The sequence below is a fragment of the Sarcophilus harrisii genome, chromosome 1 (assembly GCF_902635505.1).
Source record: "Sarcophilus harrisii chromosome 1, mSarHar1.11, whole genome shotgun sequence".
NCBI lineage: Eukaryota > Metazoa > Chordata > Mammalia > Dasyuromorphia > Dasyuridae > Sarcophilus > Sarcophilus harrisii.
In genome coordinates, this window is record NC_045426.1 from 280,171,500 (window position 1) to 280,185,678 (window position 14,179).

Consider the following 14,179-nt stretch of genomic DNA (forward strand, 5'->3'; position numbering starts at 1 on the left):
GGGGGGTAAGAGGTGAAAAATTAGAACAAGAGGTTTGGCAATTGTTAATGCTGTAAAGTTACCCATGCATATATCCTGTAAATAAAAGGCTATTAAATAAAAATAAAAAATAAAAAAAGAAATATATTAATGTATGCAAGAGAGGGCAGAGTTTTTTTCATTTTTGTCTTTGTATGCCCAGTAGCTGTCATAGACAGAGCCTTGCACATAAGGGATGTTGGATAAAATTGGTGGATTGCATAACATTCCAAGCCATGAAAGTGGCAGAAGAGAAAATAAGCTGATCTTGTAATTTCCATGGAAGTGAGTGAGTGCTTTATGGCTTTCAACTTCTATAATCTATCAGAATTCCCCATTTCCATTCTCAATCCTAGACATTCACGCAACACAGAGACCACTTTAATTCTTTCACTGCAATTCTGAACACCAGGAGGCACCAAACTAAAAAGGAAGCACTCACGCGCACGCGCAGATCCTCTTGCTCCCCTCGCCCCCCCTCCTTTAGGTCAGTCCTGCCCAGCGATTTCAGATCTGAGGAGCGAGGGTCGTGCGTCATCACTGGGCGCCGGCGTCGCTTCGTGCTGTCCCGGCAAGGTCGCCGGGTCGCGAAGACTCGGCGTCATCGTCCTGTCGGTCCGTGCGGCTCGATCCCGTTTGTTCTAAGCGAAGAGATCGAGAACATGTCGGGGTTCACACCGGACGAGAAGCTGCGGCTGGAGCAGCTGCGCGTGCTGAGGAGGCAGTGGCTGAAGGACCAAGAGCTGAGCCCCCGGGAGCCCGTACTGCCCCCGCAGAAGTCCTGGTTCGGCTTCTGGGATAGCTTCCAGCACAGCCAGTCGGCCTGGAAGAGATTTGTGAGTGCCGCCGACCCCCCCCCCCCCCCCCACTTACCCCTCGGACGCTTCTCCCAGAGAAAATAGCCGTACGGGGGGGGGGGGGGTGGGGGCCAGAGCTTCCTAAGGCGGCCCGGCTCCTCCGCACGGACGTTCCAGAAGCTTTAGAAACACTTAGTCACTGAGTGATTCTTTATTATATTCGGGTTATAGTGTTAAGCTGTACTCCCGAAGGTTGTTCCCCTGTCAGAGCATCATCTCCCTCATGCCCTTGTCCTCTTCGAGAACGAAGGGCAAACAACCTCTGTGCTGCTAAGCATTGCACGTACCGAGATCGTGCTTACTCTCAAGGAATTTACAACTAATTAAAGGAAAGGCAGTATGCAAACAGCCACGTACAAACTAGTTATATATAAGTTGGGAATCAAGTAGAATGACAGGGATCATTTTTGAAGTTTGCAACTTTACTGAGACTCCGTTTCCACTGTTCTAAAGTCTCCCTCAGTTTCCTCATCTGTAAAATGGGGAGTAATAGCATCCATATCCCATGGTGGTTGTGAGGATATAATGATAAAATATTTTTAAAGGGATTTGTGAAACTCAATGTACTACAATTATTGACTACATGCTACTAATAACCACTGTTGTTAAAGTGGTTATAGTAATACCCTCACAGTGTCTTTATTTTGTAAATAGTTGCTTGCAGTTCTATTTATATAGTTCTTGCATATATCTTGAAGATATTCAATATTGAAGATTAGCTAGTCCTTGCTTTGCCTAGTTCTGTTGACAAGTAAAATTTGAATGCCATTGTTTGATAGTTGCCATCCTACAGAACAAACTATGTCATCATCCATTGTCACCAAATTTATAGTGAGAACTTGATCTAAGTTGCCATTTTACTAATTAGCTGTATGACTTTGTGCAAGTCAGTTTCTTTGGGTCTTAATTTGCTAGTTTAAATCAAAATAAAAGAAACATTAGGCTGAAATTAGATGATTTATGAAATACCTTCTAAATTAAAATATTTATAACTTAAGACAAGCAGAGGCAATTTTTTGAGTGAGATATTCTTTATTAGCAAGGGTATGCAACCTGGGTGATAGAAGGATCTTATTAGTCTTAATTTAGAAAGACCAAAGTCACCTTCTCCATCCTGAACATTGCCATTCTTTTTGACCTTTGTCTTGCCAGTTAACTTCTGATTATTTTGGAAGTCAGTGTATAACTTTGCCTCCCTCATATTTAATCATGTGAAAGTTTAGATATCACCTTCATTGGTTCTCTTCAAGAAAGAAGGACAGCAACCATTATCTCCTTTTCCATTTGTCATAGCAGTAGGAATAAAATTAAAACAAACAAAATTGAGGAAATCGATATAAGTTAAAAAAAAAAAAAGAAAACTATTTATTTTTTCAGGTAATATCTCCTTTTCCATTTGTCATAGCAGTAGGAATAAAATTAAAACAAACAAAATTGAGGAAATCGATATAAGTTAAAAAAAAAAAAAGAAAACTATTTATTTTTTCAGGTAATATGTAACTTAAAAATTCTAAAACCTAAAAAAAAAAATAATAAAAGTTCAAGTAATAACATGAACAAAGGATGTAAAATAAATCCATAAAAATAAAAAAATTATCATTTCTATTTAATGCAATTAAAACATAGCAGGAAGATGATGAGAAATTTCATTCCGAATGACTATCGATTGTACCTAATTGTACATAATATTTGGGAATATATCTTCAAGATATATGCAAGAACTATATACATAGAACTGCAAGCAACTATTTACAAAATAAAGACATAAATAATTGGAAAAATACTAATTGCTTATAGGTAGGTCAACCAAAATAAAAAATGACACTATTACTATGATCAGTTAATATACATATTCAATACTGTATCGCTCAAGTATCAAAGAATTAATTTATATACTAGAAAAATAATCATGGAATTAATATGAAGAGAAGATAAATAATGAAACAAAATGGGAACAAAAAGAACTTAGCGGTGCAGGATTTCATATTATACCTCAAAGCAGGTATAATTTGGTACCAGTTAAGAAATATTGATCATTGAAATAGAGTAGGTATACAAGATACAAAAAATTTAATACCTTACTATTTGATAAATGCAAAGGCTATAGTTGCTCACTATTTGATTAAAACTTCTGGGAAAATTGGGCAGCAGTATAGAAGATATTAAATTTATATTGCCATTTCAACATATCAAAGTAAGCGCCAATGGGTTGTTTTGTTAAAGATGAAATATATAATAGGCTTAAAAAAAACAAGCTAAATTGTTTGGATTTTATGGTTTCATTTGTGATTGTAATTTTTCATCAGATTAAGTTATTACAAAAATTGGGATAAATTTGAAAGATCAAGCAAGTCACTAATTTATCAAGTACTCTGCTTTTTGTGAGATTACAAATTTAAGAAGGACCTTAGAGTTACCTAATCCTATGATCTTATTCTACCCATTAGAAAACTAGACTAATGAGGTCAGACAAGTAGTAAATGGCAAAGCCAGAATTTGAACACAGGTCCTGACTATGGTTTTCCCAGTCCTTACATAGCATTATTCTACTTACCACCACTACCAGTCCCAATTGTTTAATTTCTCTCCTTTACACTTCCAAACATTAGTCTATTATTTTCACATCTTCAATATCTTTTATGTTAAGAATATCATGTACTTTGTCAAGATATCCAGGCAAACTTTCCATCTATTTTGTGTTTGCAAGCTACATGTTGATTATACAGATATTAATTAATCTTTAATACAACATCTTATTTCCTATTTGTTTCCCTGTCATTAACTTCCTGTCAAGAATGCTTTTGGTTTGAGTATATTAATAAAGACAATGCCAGACCCCACAAGTGACTTGTGTTTTCCTTATATTTAGAAGCATAGGAAAATGGAACTTAATTTATCATATCTTTGGGATTGGAAATTGATGATTCCATGGGTTAAATTGACCTAGAGATTTCTGTTGAACAAAACATTTCCCTGATTTATGTGTAAGATCTTAGACTTTGTCAAGATTGTATAATAGAATATACCTCTTCTTAGATAATTGAATTTTTAAAAAGTCTTATTCTGTTATTCTTACCAAAAACTCTGTCTTAATTACTTGCTTTGTAATGTGTATGGAATTCTCCCTTAGCGGGCCCTGCCCTCAGGAATCTTATGCCAGGGTTTTCTGGGGAAAAAAACCTATGTAAATATTTTATAGAGGTTTAGAAAACACAGCTCAAATATACAGATAGTGTTATTACAGTGAATTCAGTTTAGTATGTGTGCTTCAAACACTTCTTTTGTCTATTTTCAGACTGTAAAAGCATGTCGAAATGGAATGTTCTTTTTTACGACTTTCCTTATACCAGCCTGGGTTATTCACTATTATGTCAAATACCATGTACAAGTAAGTATTTAAAGTAAATATTGTTTGGAGTTATGTGTTTATTTTGTTTTAAAGTAATGAAAAACTACTATTAGGGTACACCCCAAATTATTTTGTAATTTCCAACTTAAAAACTGAAAGGTCAATGTCCCCAAGACTCCTTGATTTGAATTTGGTTACTTGGAATGTATTTGATTAAAGAAATAGCAGCCATGAAATACATAATATATTTGAACTCTAGAACTAATAATATTTGCCCTAGATTTGAAACCTCGTGGCAAGGGGCTTAGCAGTACAATGAGGAGAATGGATTAATTAGTTAACCCATTAACTAATCTGGATTACCCCTTAGGCTCAGTTTAGCATATTAAAACCAGAACTCGTCTTCCTCTGATCCTGCTCCTTCTTTTAACCACCCTATTTCTGATGGGGATATCACCAATCTTCCAGTCATCCATGCTCAATAATAAGATATAATATAACTTCTCAGCCTTATTTCTCTGAGTTTATCATGTGCTAAATCTTGTTGATTGTACTTTTTCAGTGTTAGAAGGAAATGAAGACTTTATAGTAGCTGATCTGCAAAAGTAGAATTTTACACACTCTTTAGAGTTCTCTACATCATCCTCGAATGTTCTCACTTTCTTGATATTTTTTGTGATAGACTTAGGCAGTAGTTATTTTCTGACAAGCTGATTCTTTCCAGTCTCTTTTGCAGAATCGACAAGATTCATCATCTCTCCCCTCCTTCTCCCCAAGGATCTGGGTCCCACATCTATTTGAATATACTCCAGGGCTCTGTCCTGAGCTTCCTTTCCTCTGTCAATGATGATCCCAGCAACCTCCAGGGATTCAACTGCCATTCGAGAAAGCAGTTTTTTTTGTTTTTTTTTTTTCTCCTCAAAAGTTCATACTGTTGTTCCTCTTATTTGCTACTTAAGATTTAGGCATTTATATATAAATGTTAGGCCATGGGTTTTACTGCTGGTTCCTTTTTACAATTTTGTTCTTCTATGAACTTCCAAATTCTCAACCACTATTCTTCATTCACCACAGCTACTGTTTCTTTTTTTCCTCAGTAATATTTTATTTTTCCAAATTCTTGTAAAGATAGTTTTCAACATTCATTTTTGTAAAACTTTGTGTTCCAGATTTTTATACCTTCCCTCCTTCCCCCCCCCTTCCCAAGACAGCAAATAATCTCATATAGGTTAAAGATATATAGTTCTTTTATACATATTTCCATATTTAGCATGCTGTGAAAGAAAAGTCAGACCAAAAGAGAAAAAACCATGAGAATCTACATTCAGTCTTCCCTAAATCTCTTTTTGAAATTGCCTTGAATTACCACATTGTTGAAAAGAGCCACATCCTGTCAGAATTGATCATCATATAATCTTGTTACTGTGTACAATGTTCTCTTGGTTCTACTCACTTCACTTAGCATCAGTTCATATAAGTATCTCCAGGCATTTCTGAAATCAGCCTACTCATCATTTCTTGTAGAATAATAATTTTCCACTACCTTCATATACCCTAACTTATTCAGCTATTCTCCAACTGATAGGCAGCCACCCAATTTCTAGTTTCTTGCCATTCGAAAAAAGACTGCTACAAAACAGTTTTGCATATGTGGGTTCTTTAAGTTTTAAACCCTTTTGCTTAGATTTATAAGACGCTCAGCAAATAACCTTATTCCAGCCTTAGGTTAAGGCACATTATCCCTAGGTAGAAGTTCCTCATCCCTGCATTTTGAGCCATAGTCCATTATCCCATTCTTCTGTACTATGTTCTCAGTTACCATCCAGATGAGTTTTTATTCTCTATCTTTCTTGCTTACTTGGACAGCAGTAGAATACACAACTTGGGCCACTATACTCTTTAGTTTCGTGTTCAAGATTTTGTAATTTGGGGGGATATTTTAATTTCTTTTTGGCAATATTATTTGTGTCCATATGAATCACAAGAAGAGATTAGTAGTTATTCCATTTAGGGGGAGGAGTTTGTTTTCTTTTAGTCATCCATATTGATAATTCTTGGAAGCAGAATAATCACTGTTACTCTTTTAGTCTTTTGATTTTTATGATGATCATGAATCTAAAAATTTCTTTATAGCTCTGCTATTTCATTCCTCTTTCCTTTCTCTGTGTTTGATTCTTCCATTCTTTAGCCTTGACAAGTGTAAATTACCCCTCCTCCACTTTTTAAAAAAAATTGAAGCCCTACTTCTATTTTTAAAAAAATAAAAGTTTTTTGTTCTCCTAACTTTTGAGTCTGTTTAGGTCTCCCTCTCCAAGAGAGAAACAAATCTAACTTTGAAACATAATAGTCACTTGCTGTGGGTAAATAACAAGTACCATGCACTCAAAGCAAATCATTGCAAAATTCTTCCTAGATCCTAATGATTTCAATTTTTTAAGCCTTGTTTTTGTTGTGGTGTTGTGGTTTGTTTGTTTTTTGAGCTTATCTATGTGTACCTCTAAACACTCTTTAAGCATCTAGACTGTAGTCAGTAATAATAGTTTAATAGCCATGAGCAATTTGTTTTTTAGTTTTAACAATTCCATAGCCACTCCCTATCTCCTCTCTCCTTTCCCAGCCTCCCTTTTTTCACCAACTTGCCTCACTCCTTAGTTTCTATTAAATCCTTTTAGGTACCAATTTGTTTCATTTACTTTTTCTTGTTTTTCAACTATGTCCTTTACCTTCTCTTTGAGTAGTTCAAGTTCTTGCTCACTAATGCTCCTTAATCAAATTTCTTTTTTCTTTTTTTTTTTTAAAGTGGACAAAACAACTTGGTTTATTAATGTGACAATTCATTTGTTGTCTAACTAATGTTGTAGGTAGCATGTAGATATAACCTGAATTCTATATCATGGATGTGCCCTTTATGAAAGGAAAGGATGAGAGATGGAACAAAAGCATTAGTGCCTTCTTTGTACTAAGCACTGTGCGAAGCCCCTTGCAAGTATTATTTGAACCTTTCACCAACCTTGGGAGATAGGTGTTATTAGTATCCCCCTTTTACATATGACTTGACTAGGAACAAAAGAAGTGCTTTATATCCCACCTGAGTCTGGTGTATTAGCTTACATAGAATGAAAAAAGACATTGATTCTTTGAGGCTACAGGATTCCCTGAAATAGCTTATTTAAGCCACATATTTTGCAAAAATAATTACCCTCAAAAATTAGGATTCTTCTTTTTCAATCTTCACTTATAGAATCTGGACCTTGGAGGTTTTTCCTCCTCCAGATTTTCCTGTACTTCTCCAATTTTTCTTTACTAAATATTCACCTTCTAAACCATCAAATGTTTTCCTTCTCCTTATTAAACTCAATTACTTTCCCCCCCCCCCATAACTTTTGACCCATGGCTGGAAATAGAACCTGATTTTACAGATGAGAAAAAAGATCTGTAAAGATTAAGTGACTTGTCCAGAGTTATATGGTTAATAGTTTAGTCGAGGTTTTCTGACTTAAAGTACTAAAAGTTCTTAAAGTACTAAAGTGTCTTGATCTTGTAACATCTAGGCCAGTGGTTCTCAAAGGATGTACATTATTCTTGAGATACAAAATGGTATCAATAATGTGCCACAAGTTTCATAACATACATTATGGTATTGGATTTTGTTATTGTAGATAAAATAAAATTTTTAAATGATGTTGCTTAATATAAATTTTACTACTCCATGCAAATTGGACCCTCTCTTCAATTTATAGGTTATTGTTGTAGTAGTTGTTGGGGTTTGGGGTTTTTTTTTTTTGTGTTGTTGTTGTTGTTATTGTTTTTTGTTTTTAAAGAAAGTTGCTTAGGAAATTAATAAATTAAATTATTTCCGTGGGTCACAGCCATTAAGTATTTAGAGCTAGGACTTGAACTGAGATCTTCTTGATTCTAAATCCATCTGCTTTCTGTCCTGTGTAATTTTTTTCTCTCCTTTTTTCCATTTTCTTAAATCAAACACGTATATGGTAAAAATCGAATTTACAAAATAAATGGTACTATTATTACACACATGTACATATCTCAAAAACACATCAGAGCTTAGATTCATTAAAAAATCAACAAAAACATGGAATTAAGTATGCATGAACCTCCTGATCCTCCCATAATTGCGAAATTAAATGTTTAGCCATATCATAATTCCGTACAGCAAAGAATACTATCTTTCTTGGGAACCAAGTTTGAGAACAACTAACCAAGATCCAGTGTTATGCCTGTATAAATAACCATTTTAAATGTATTATTTCTGGCCATCCATGTCAAATGAATAAGTTATACAACATATGTTTTTGTTATGTTTCCATTTTGGATAGATAATAACATAATTATGATGGTTTAGGCAAAGTTTTAGATCTAATTGCTTCTATCCAAAAAGGAAAAGTCTTATAACTTGAATGAAATGATTTTAGAGTCATTATATGACTGAAGATGATGGGAGAATGACAATGCAATCATTATTTTATCCAGAGATCTCTTTTCCATATTAAATAATTTTGCTTTTCCTGATAATGAAACATAATTTGGTTTAGTCCTATTCCTGGCTCATAGACTGAGAAATACTGATATGTAATAAGTGACATTTTAAAAAAGCAGAAAATGATTTTTTAAATTGGGAAAAAATTTTAAGCATTTTATTTATTGGAAGAAAATATATACTACAAGATTTTTGCAACTCATGATCATAAGTTATTTTTATATGTCTTATGTCCATATATCCTTATAAATTGTATATTTCCCTATAAGTTGTATACAATGTTCTTAACTTCTAAGAGATGAAGAACCATTTATGTTTTAAGTACTTATAACAGAATTTAAACAATTGGACAGGTATGTGTAATAATATAATTATGTATATTATGTATACAGGTAAGTGCTTATTGACAGTTAATCTTTATTTTTAGAAGAAAGTATAAAAATAAATTAACACAACCTCATGTTTGTTGCAGACAAGGCCATATGGCATCGTTGATAAGAAACCTAGAATATTTCCAGTAAGTCTTTTCACTTATTTTTCTGATTTTTTTTCTTTCAGTTTTTTTTTTTTTTTTTACTTCATGTTGCCCCTACGATCATTTAAGTAATAACTTTTATCCCTTGCTGTCTACAGCTTGCTTTATAAATTGTAAATGAAAAAATAGAAATTGGAAGCATTGCTTGGTGTAGTAATGGTTGAATTAGGCAATCTGAATGGAAAGGTAACATGCTATGTGTCCTTGGGCAATGTTGAGTTTGTTTTGGAGAACTTAAAATTCCTATAATTTGTCACTGGCAATTATGTCTCTGCAGGGGTAGAAGGAGGCAGCTTGCTGCCATCAGTTAACTTAGCCAGATGCTTGTTGAGCATGATGTACAAAAGATATATAACTCTTTGGCACAACTCTTGGATCACCTAGAGTAGCTTGAGTTTATCTTCTTAATTAGCATAGTAATCTGAGCTGAAATATAGACACAGTGTCTCCAATTCTAATCCCTGGATCATTCCTAGTAACCCAGTAATTTTCATTTTTAAATTCTGATTTTAGCTGTACATATATAGCATCATATATAATAAAACACTGTGGTAATTTGGTGTCATCTTTTTGGATTCATAAAATTTTGTCTCCTGCTATGGGAAGAACTCTCAGTTCTCCCTGGAAAAGCAGAGCACAAGTTCTAGTGAGACCTGATAGACTGAAAAAGTTTGAATTAGGGATCTCTAAAAGAACTACCTGTCATTCTAGGATTAGCCTAACTAAATGAGGAAAATGTCTGTTTTACATAGTCAACTACCAAGTTGGTTTTGGCCACAAAAACTCATTGGATTCTCTACTAAGTGTGGAGGAGTCATTATCATTGGTAGAAAAATGAAGTCAAATCTGCCAGGTATTGGATTATATACAAAGCTAAGTTAATATTTAGTCTGTCAACAAGCATTGTTTACCTTACAGATGAACCTTCCTAAAACGATAAACCCATTTATGTAAAACTTGGGAGTTCACAAAATGCCCATACTCCCCTCTCCCCCGGCAACAATTTTGTGAGGTAGATGATGCAAATAATATAACAATTTTTATAAATTAAAAAAACTGATAGATTAAGTGATTTGCCCAAGGTCACATAACTACTAAGCACCAGAACTTCAATTTAAACCTAGATCTCCTGACTCCAGGTCAAGTCTTCTTTCCAATGAACTATTACCACTTTTCTGTTTCTTTATTTCAGAGACTTCCCCTAAAGATAGCCTTTAATTTATCATTTAATGTACTCCATATTGTGGTCCTAGGTTTTTTTGAATTGTGGAATAGAAATTAAATGAGGTAAAATAATGGTCTCGTTACCTGATTTGAGATTGAGAAGACTGGAACATTCTGAACCAAAAATAACCTGACATCTAAAACCTTTCTATTTATTGGTTATAATAACTGCAGAATATTTTCCTTGAATACTTAATACCTGCTTAAATTTCTGAAACCACTGACTGGAGTTTCATGTTCTGTAACACTTGAAGGTGATTGAAGCAGAATAGAAATTTCAGATGATTTGTCATCATCTCCAGTTTTGAGTTAGTGAAGGGGTTCTGAGGAAGAAATATTTGTGTGTACCATCTTAAACAGCCTCTCTACCCTGACAGTGAAAAAAAAAAATGTTCCATTTATAGGTTTTTTTAAATTAATGTCCTAAACAAGATGCCTTTTGTTTTCTTCATGAACCATGTTCTCCAAATTTGCCTACTCTTAATCATTTATAGGACTTTAATTTTTCTGTAAAACTTCATGTGCATGTATGGTAAATAAACTATTTGCAAAATAAAACTACTGTTATTACACATGTGCATTAACCTCAGAATACATTCAGAACTCCTGTCTTTGTTCTGACCACTCACAAGACTAGTTATTTTTACTACCCCTACCTCCTCCTTGTTTATTTCACTTCTGTCAGTCTTCAGAATCTGCTCATAATGGGTTTTATCTCTACAATTTAACTGCTTTGAGTTAAATTGTCTGCTTTGAGACACTTGGCAAGTCATTTTTATTTCCAAAACTTGCTTTAATTATTTCTTGAAGTGGAAATCAGAGCAACTACTCATCAGGTTGATCTCACTAAATGAGATATTTGAAAAACTTTTAAGTGCTTAAAGTAAGCTATTGTACTTCATCTTACAGGCACCTTTATTATTAAAAGTGCGGCTCATTTCCCTTTTTTATGTTGTAAGAATGATCTCTTCTTCAACACCAACCATTTGTTGTCTTTATCACTTATAGAACAAATAATCATGCACTTTTTTGTAAATTGTAATCATCTTGCATTTTCATCTAAATGGAGATAGAATGTGGAGATTGCATAGTTGTTTATAATTCCAAGTTTCTGTGTGAAATATTTTTGTTTAGTCCTTTTCAGTTGTGTACTTTTTAGTTTTCTTGGCAAAAATACTGGAATAGTTGGCCATTTTCTTCTCCAGTTCATTTTACAGATGAGAGAACTGAAGACAAACTGAGTTATTAGGATCAGTAAGCTAGAAAGTATCTGAAGCTGGATTTGAGCTCAAGAAAATGAGTTTTCCCGACTCCAGGCCTGGCACTATATTTAGGTTTTTTGTTTTGTTCATTTGTATAGCTGTCTGGGTAGGATTTGGTAGAAAAAAGTAAGATTAATTTTAAGATTGTACCTTCTGGAATTTGGTGTCCATTTAAAATCATCCACTGATAGAAGTCAGTTTTGAATAATCAAGTCCATTTAACAGATCAAAACTTTGGTTTAAAATATGGCCAACTTAGAAATTATATAAATTATGATAAATACTTTTGTGTATAAGTCTCTGAGGGTATAAAAAACAAAAAACAAAAAAACCCAACTGGATTTAGAAATGGAGTACAAATTTAGACCTACTATCTTGAACAGTGGCACATCCCTTGATTTCTCTGATCTTTTTTTCCTCATTCATAAAATGATATGCATATTATCTTTACAATTCCTTTATATTCCAAAATTTATGATCGTATGATCTGAGTACATTTCACCTCTATTCGACTCGGGACTAGCATTGTATCAGTTATTTACTAGTTTGAATTTACTAGTTATGAACTAGTTTACTAGTTTTCTTTTAAGCACTATAAAAATTCAATGAATGTCTTGTTTTACTTTGTATATTTTTACGTAAGTGGAACTCTATAACTATTATGATTTTTTTTTTTTATATAGGGTGATAAAATTCTAGAAACTGGAGAAGTGATTCCACCATTGAAAGCTGATGATGTACATGATTATCATTAAAAACAATTCTTAATCCAGAAACTTATGGATCCGTATTTTGTTTCTGTACCAGTATGTCTACTGAAAATATTTTCTGTAAAAGCAACTTAATAAAATCTACTCTTTAAATAATTGCCTTCATACCCTTTTTTACCAGATGGGCCTAGGCTTTTTTGAATTGTGTATGGAACAGAAATTAAGCAAGGGGAAAAGAGGTCTCTTACTGCCCAATTTGAATTTGAGAAGACTGGAGTATTGTAAAGCAAAAATAACCAGACATTCAAAACCTTTTTACTCTAATACTCTAATAAATATTAGAGCAACTGTTAAATATTTCCCTTGAATACCTAGTATCAGCTTGAATTTCTGAAACCACTGTTCTGTAACACTTGAAAGTAATTGAAGCAGAATGGAATTTAAGATGCTTTATTACCTCAAGTTTTAGCTGGTGAAGGGGTATCGCGAGGAGAAATATTTGTATGTACTATTTTAGCCCCTTTCTCCCCGAATAATGAAAACAAAATGCTTCATTATAGTTTTTATTTAACTAAATAACGTCCAAAACAAGGTGCCCGATAAGGATGTCGAATGCCAGTTACATTCCTTCAGATCCAGAAATGGAATGTTACATCTGGATGGTTTTTTACCAGCAGCCACTGTGACGTCACCATGCACGCATAGATCACGAATCCCCAGGAGAGGAAAACGATGGCCAGCAGCACCTACAGCAGGGAAAGGGAACAGAGAGTTAGCAGAGGCCTCTTCCATAGGGACCGAGAGGTTGAGGAGGGGTGCGGGGGAAATCGCTTATCACCATTGACTACCAAAAGTAAACGCCTCCTTCACAGAGGGAGGGCTGCCTCATTTGGAGCTCTTTACACGGGAAAATGGGAAGCTGGGGAAGAGGAGACCCAGATGGCAGTGAACGCCGCCCTGGTGCCCATGAAAAAAGAAATTATGAGGCTTTTGCTACGTATCTGCCACCCTCCTAAACGCTGACGATACAAACACGTTCAAAAAAACGTCAAGGAGCTTACGTTCTAAAGGTGGAAAATATCCCCACTTCTCTTTGCTCCGAACTTACCATCGAATAAATGTAGTTCAAAGTGCGGCGGCTAACGGGCCCCATGCCGAGCTCGCAGCAATCCCAAATGGGCAAAGGCTTAGTTCACCTCTAGGAAAATTTCCCTATTCTGGTAGCAGCCATCTTATTTCCGGGCACAGAGCAACTACGCCCCCGGGCTCTGCAGTTTCTTCCGCGCGGGGATGACGTCAGACGGATACCATGTGATCGAAGGTTGTCAGCTGATAATGAAATCTTTGCTAAGGTAGAAAAACTTATATGTCAGGTTGAGGAGTCGATCATGTGCTGCCTGAAAAAAAATTTCTTTTTTATCAGACTTGGCCATTGAGCTATCTTTAAGGTGGTAAAATAGTTTTTGAACAAACGTACTGATTGTACGTGATGATCTATTTTTAAACAAGTTTTTTTTTTCATTTTTTCAGATAAAGGTTTATTTTTCCATGTAACTGACATAACTTTTTTTATGATGATGAAATCTTATGTTTTATTCCTTTTATTAAAAAGTGATTGAACTTTTTTTTTTGCCATTATATATTCCTATATTTTGTAGGTGCCGATTTCTGCCACATCCATTTAGTTTCTTTGAAATTAAGTTTCTTATTCTGATTTTTTAAAAAT

The 14,179-nt window shown here is 34.4% G+C and overlaps 2 protein-coding genes across 2 annotated transcripts; one reads left to right on the forward strand and one right to left on the reverse strand.

The window, feature by feature from the left end:
* The first annotated feature begins 560 nt into the window (after positions 1 to 560).
* Positions 561 to 12,609, forward strand: NDUFB6 (NADH:ubiquinone oxidoreductase subunit B6). The gene is made up of 4 exons (XM_031943186.1): positions 561 to 854; positions 4,171 to 4,263; positions 9,195 to 9,239; positions 12,427 to 12,609. The coding sequence occupies exons 1-4, from the start codon at positions 681 to 683 to the stop codon at positions 12,496 to 12,498; spliced, it is 384 nt and encodes a 127-aa protein (XP_031799046.1). The 5' UTR covers positions 561 to 680; the 3' UTR covers positions 12,499 to 12,609.
* A 393-nt stretch (positions 12,610 to 13,002) lies between these two features.
* SMIM27 (small integral membrane protein 27) lies at positions 13,003 to 13,754 on the reverse strand. The gene is made up of 2 exons (XM_031943196.1): positions 13,562 to 13,754; positions 13,003 to 13,199 (listed from the first exon to the last, which is right to left on the reverse strand). The coding sequence occupies exons 1-2, from the start codon at positions 13,604 to 13,606 to the stop codon at positions 13,083 to 13,085; spliced, it is 162 nt and encodes a 53-aa protein (XP_031799056.1). The 5' UTR covers positions 13,607 to 13,754; the 3' UTR covers positions 13,003 to 13,082.
* Positions 13,755 to 14,179: the final 425 nt, after the last annotated feature.

Excerpts from the sequence above, each read along its gene's own strand:
- NDUFB6 (XM_031943186.1), top strand. The coding sequence starts at position 681 with ATGTCGGGGTTCACACCGGACGAGAAGCTGCGGCTGGAGCAGCTGCGC. Across the intron at positions 855-4,170 it reads AGTCGGCCTGGAAGAGATTT|ACTGTAAAAGCATGTCGAAA; the intron begins GTGAGTGCCGCC and ends GTCTATTTTCAG. Across the intron at positions 9,240-12,426 it reads AGAAACCTAGAATATTTCCA|GGTGATAAAATTCTAGAAAC; the intron begins GTAAGTCTTTTC and ends TTTTTTATATAG.
- SMIM27 (XM_031943196.1), bottom strand. The coding sequence starts at position 13,606 with ATGGGGCCCGTTAGCCGCCGCACTTTGAACTACATTTATTCGATG. Across the intron at positions 13,200-13,561 it reads TGAACTACATTTATTCGATG|GTGCTGCTGGCCATCGTTTT; the intron begins GTAAGTTCGGAG and ends TCCCTGCTGTAG.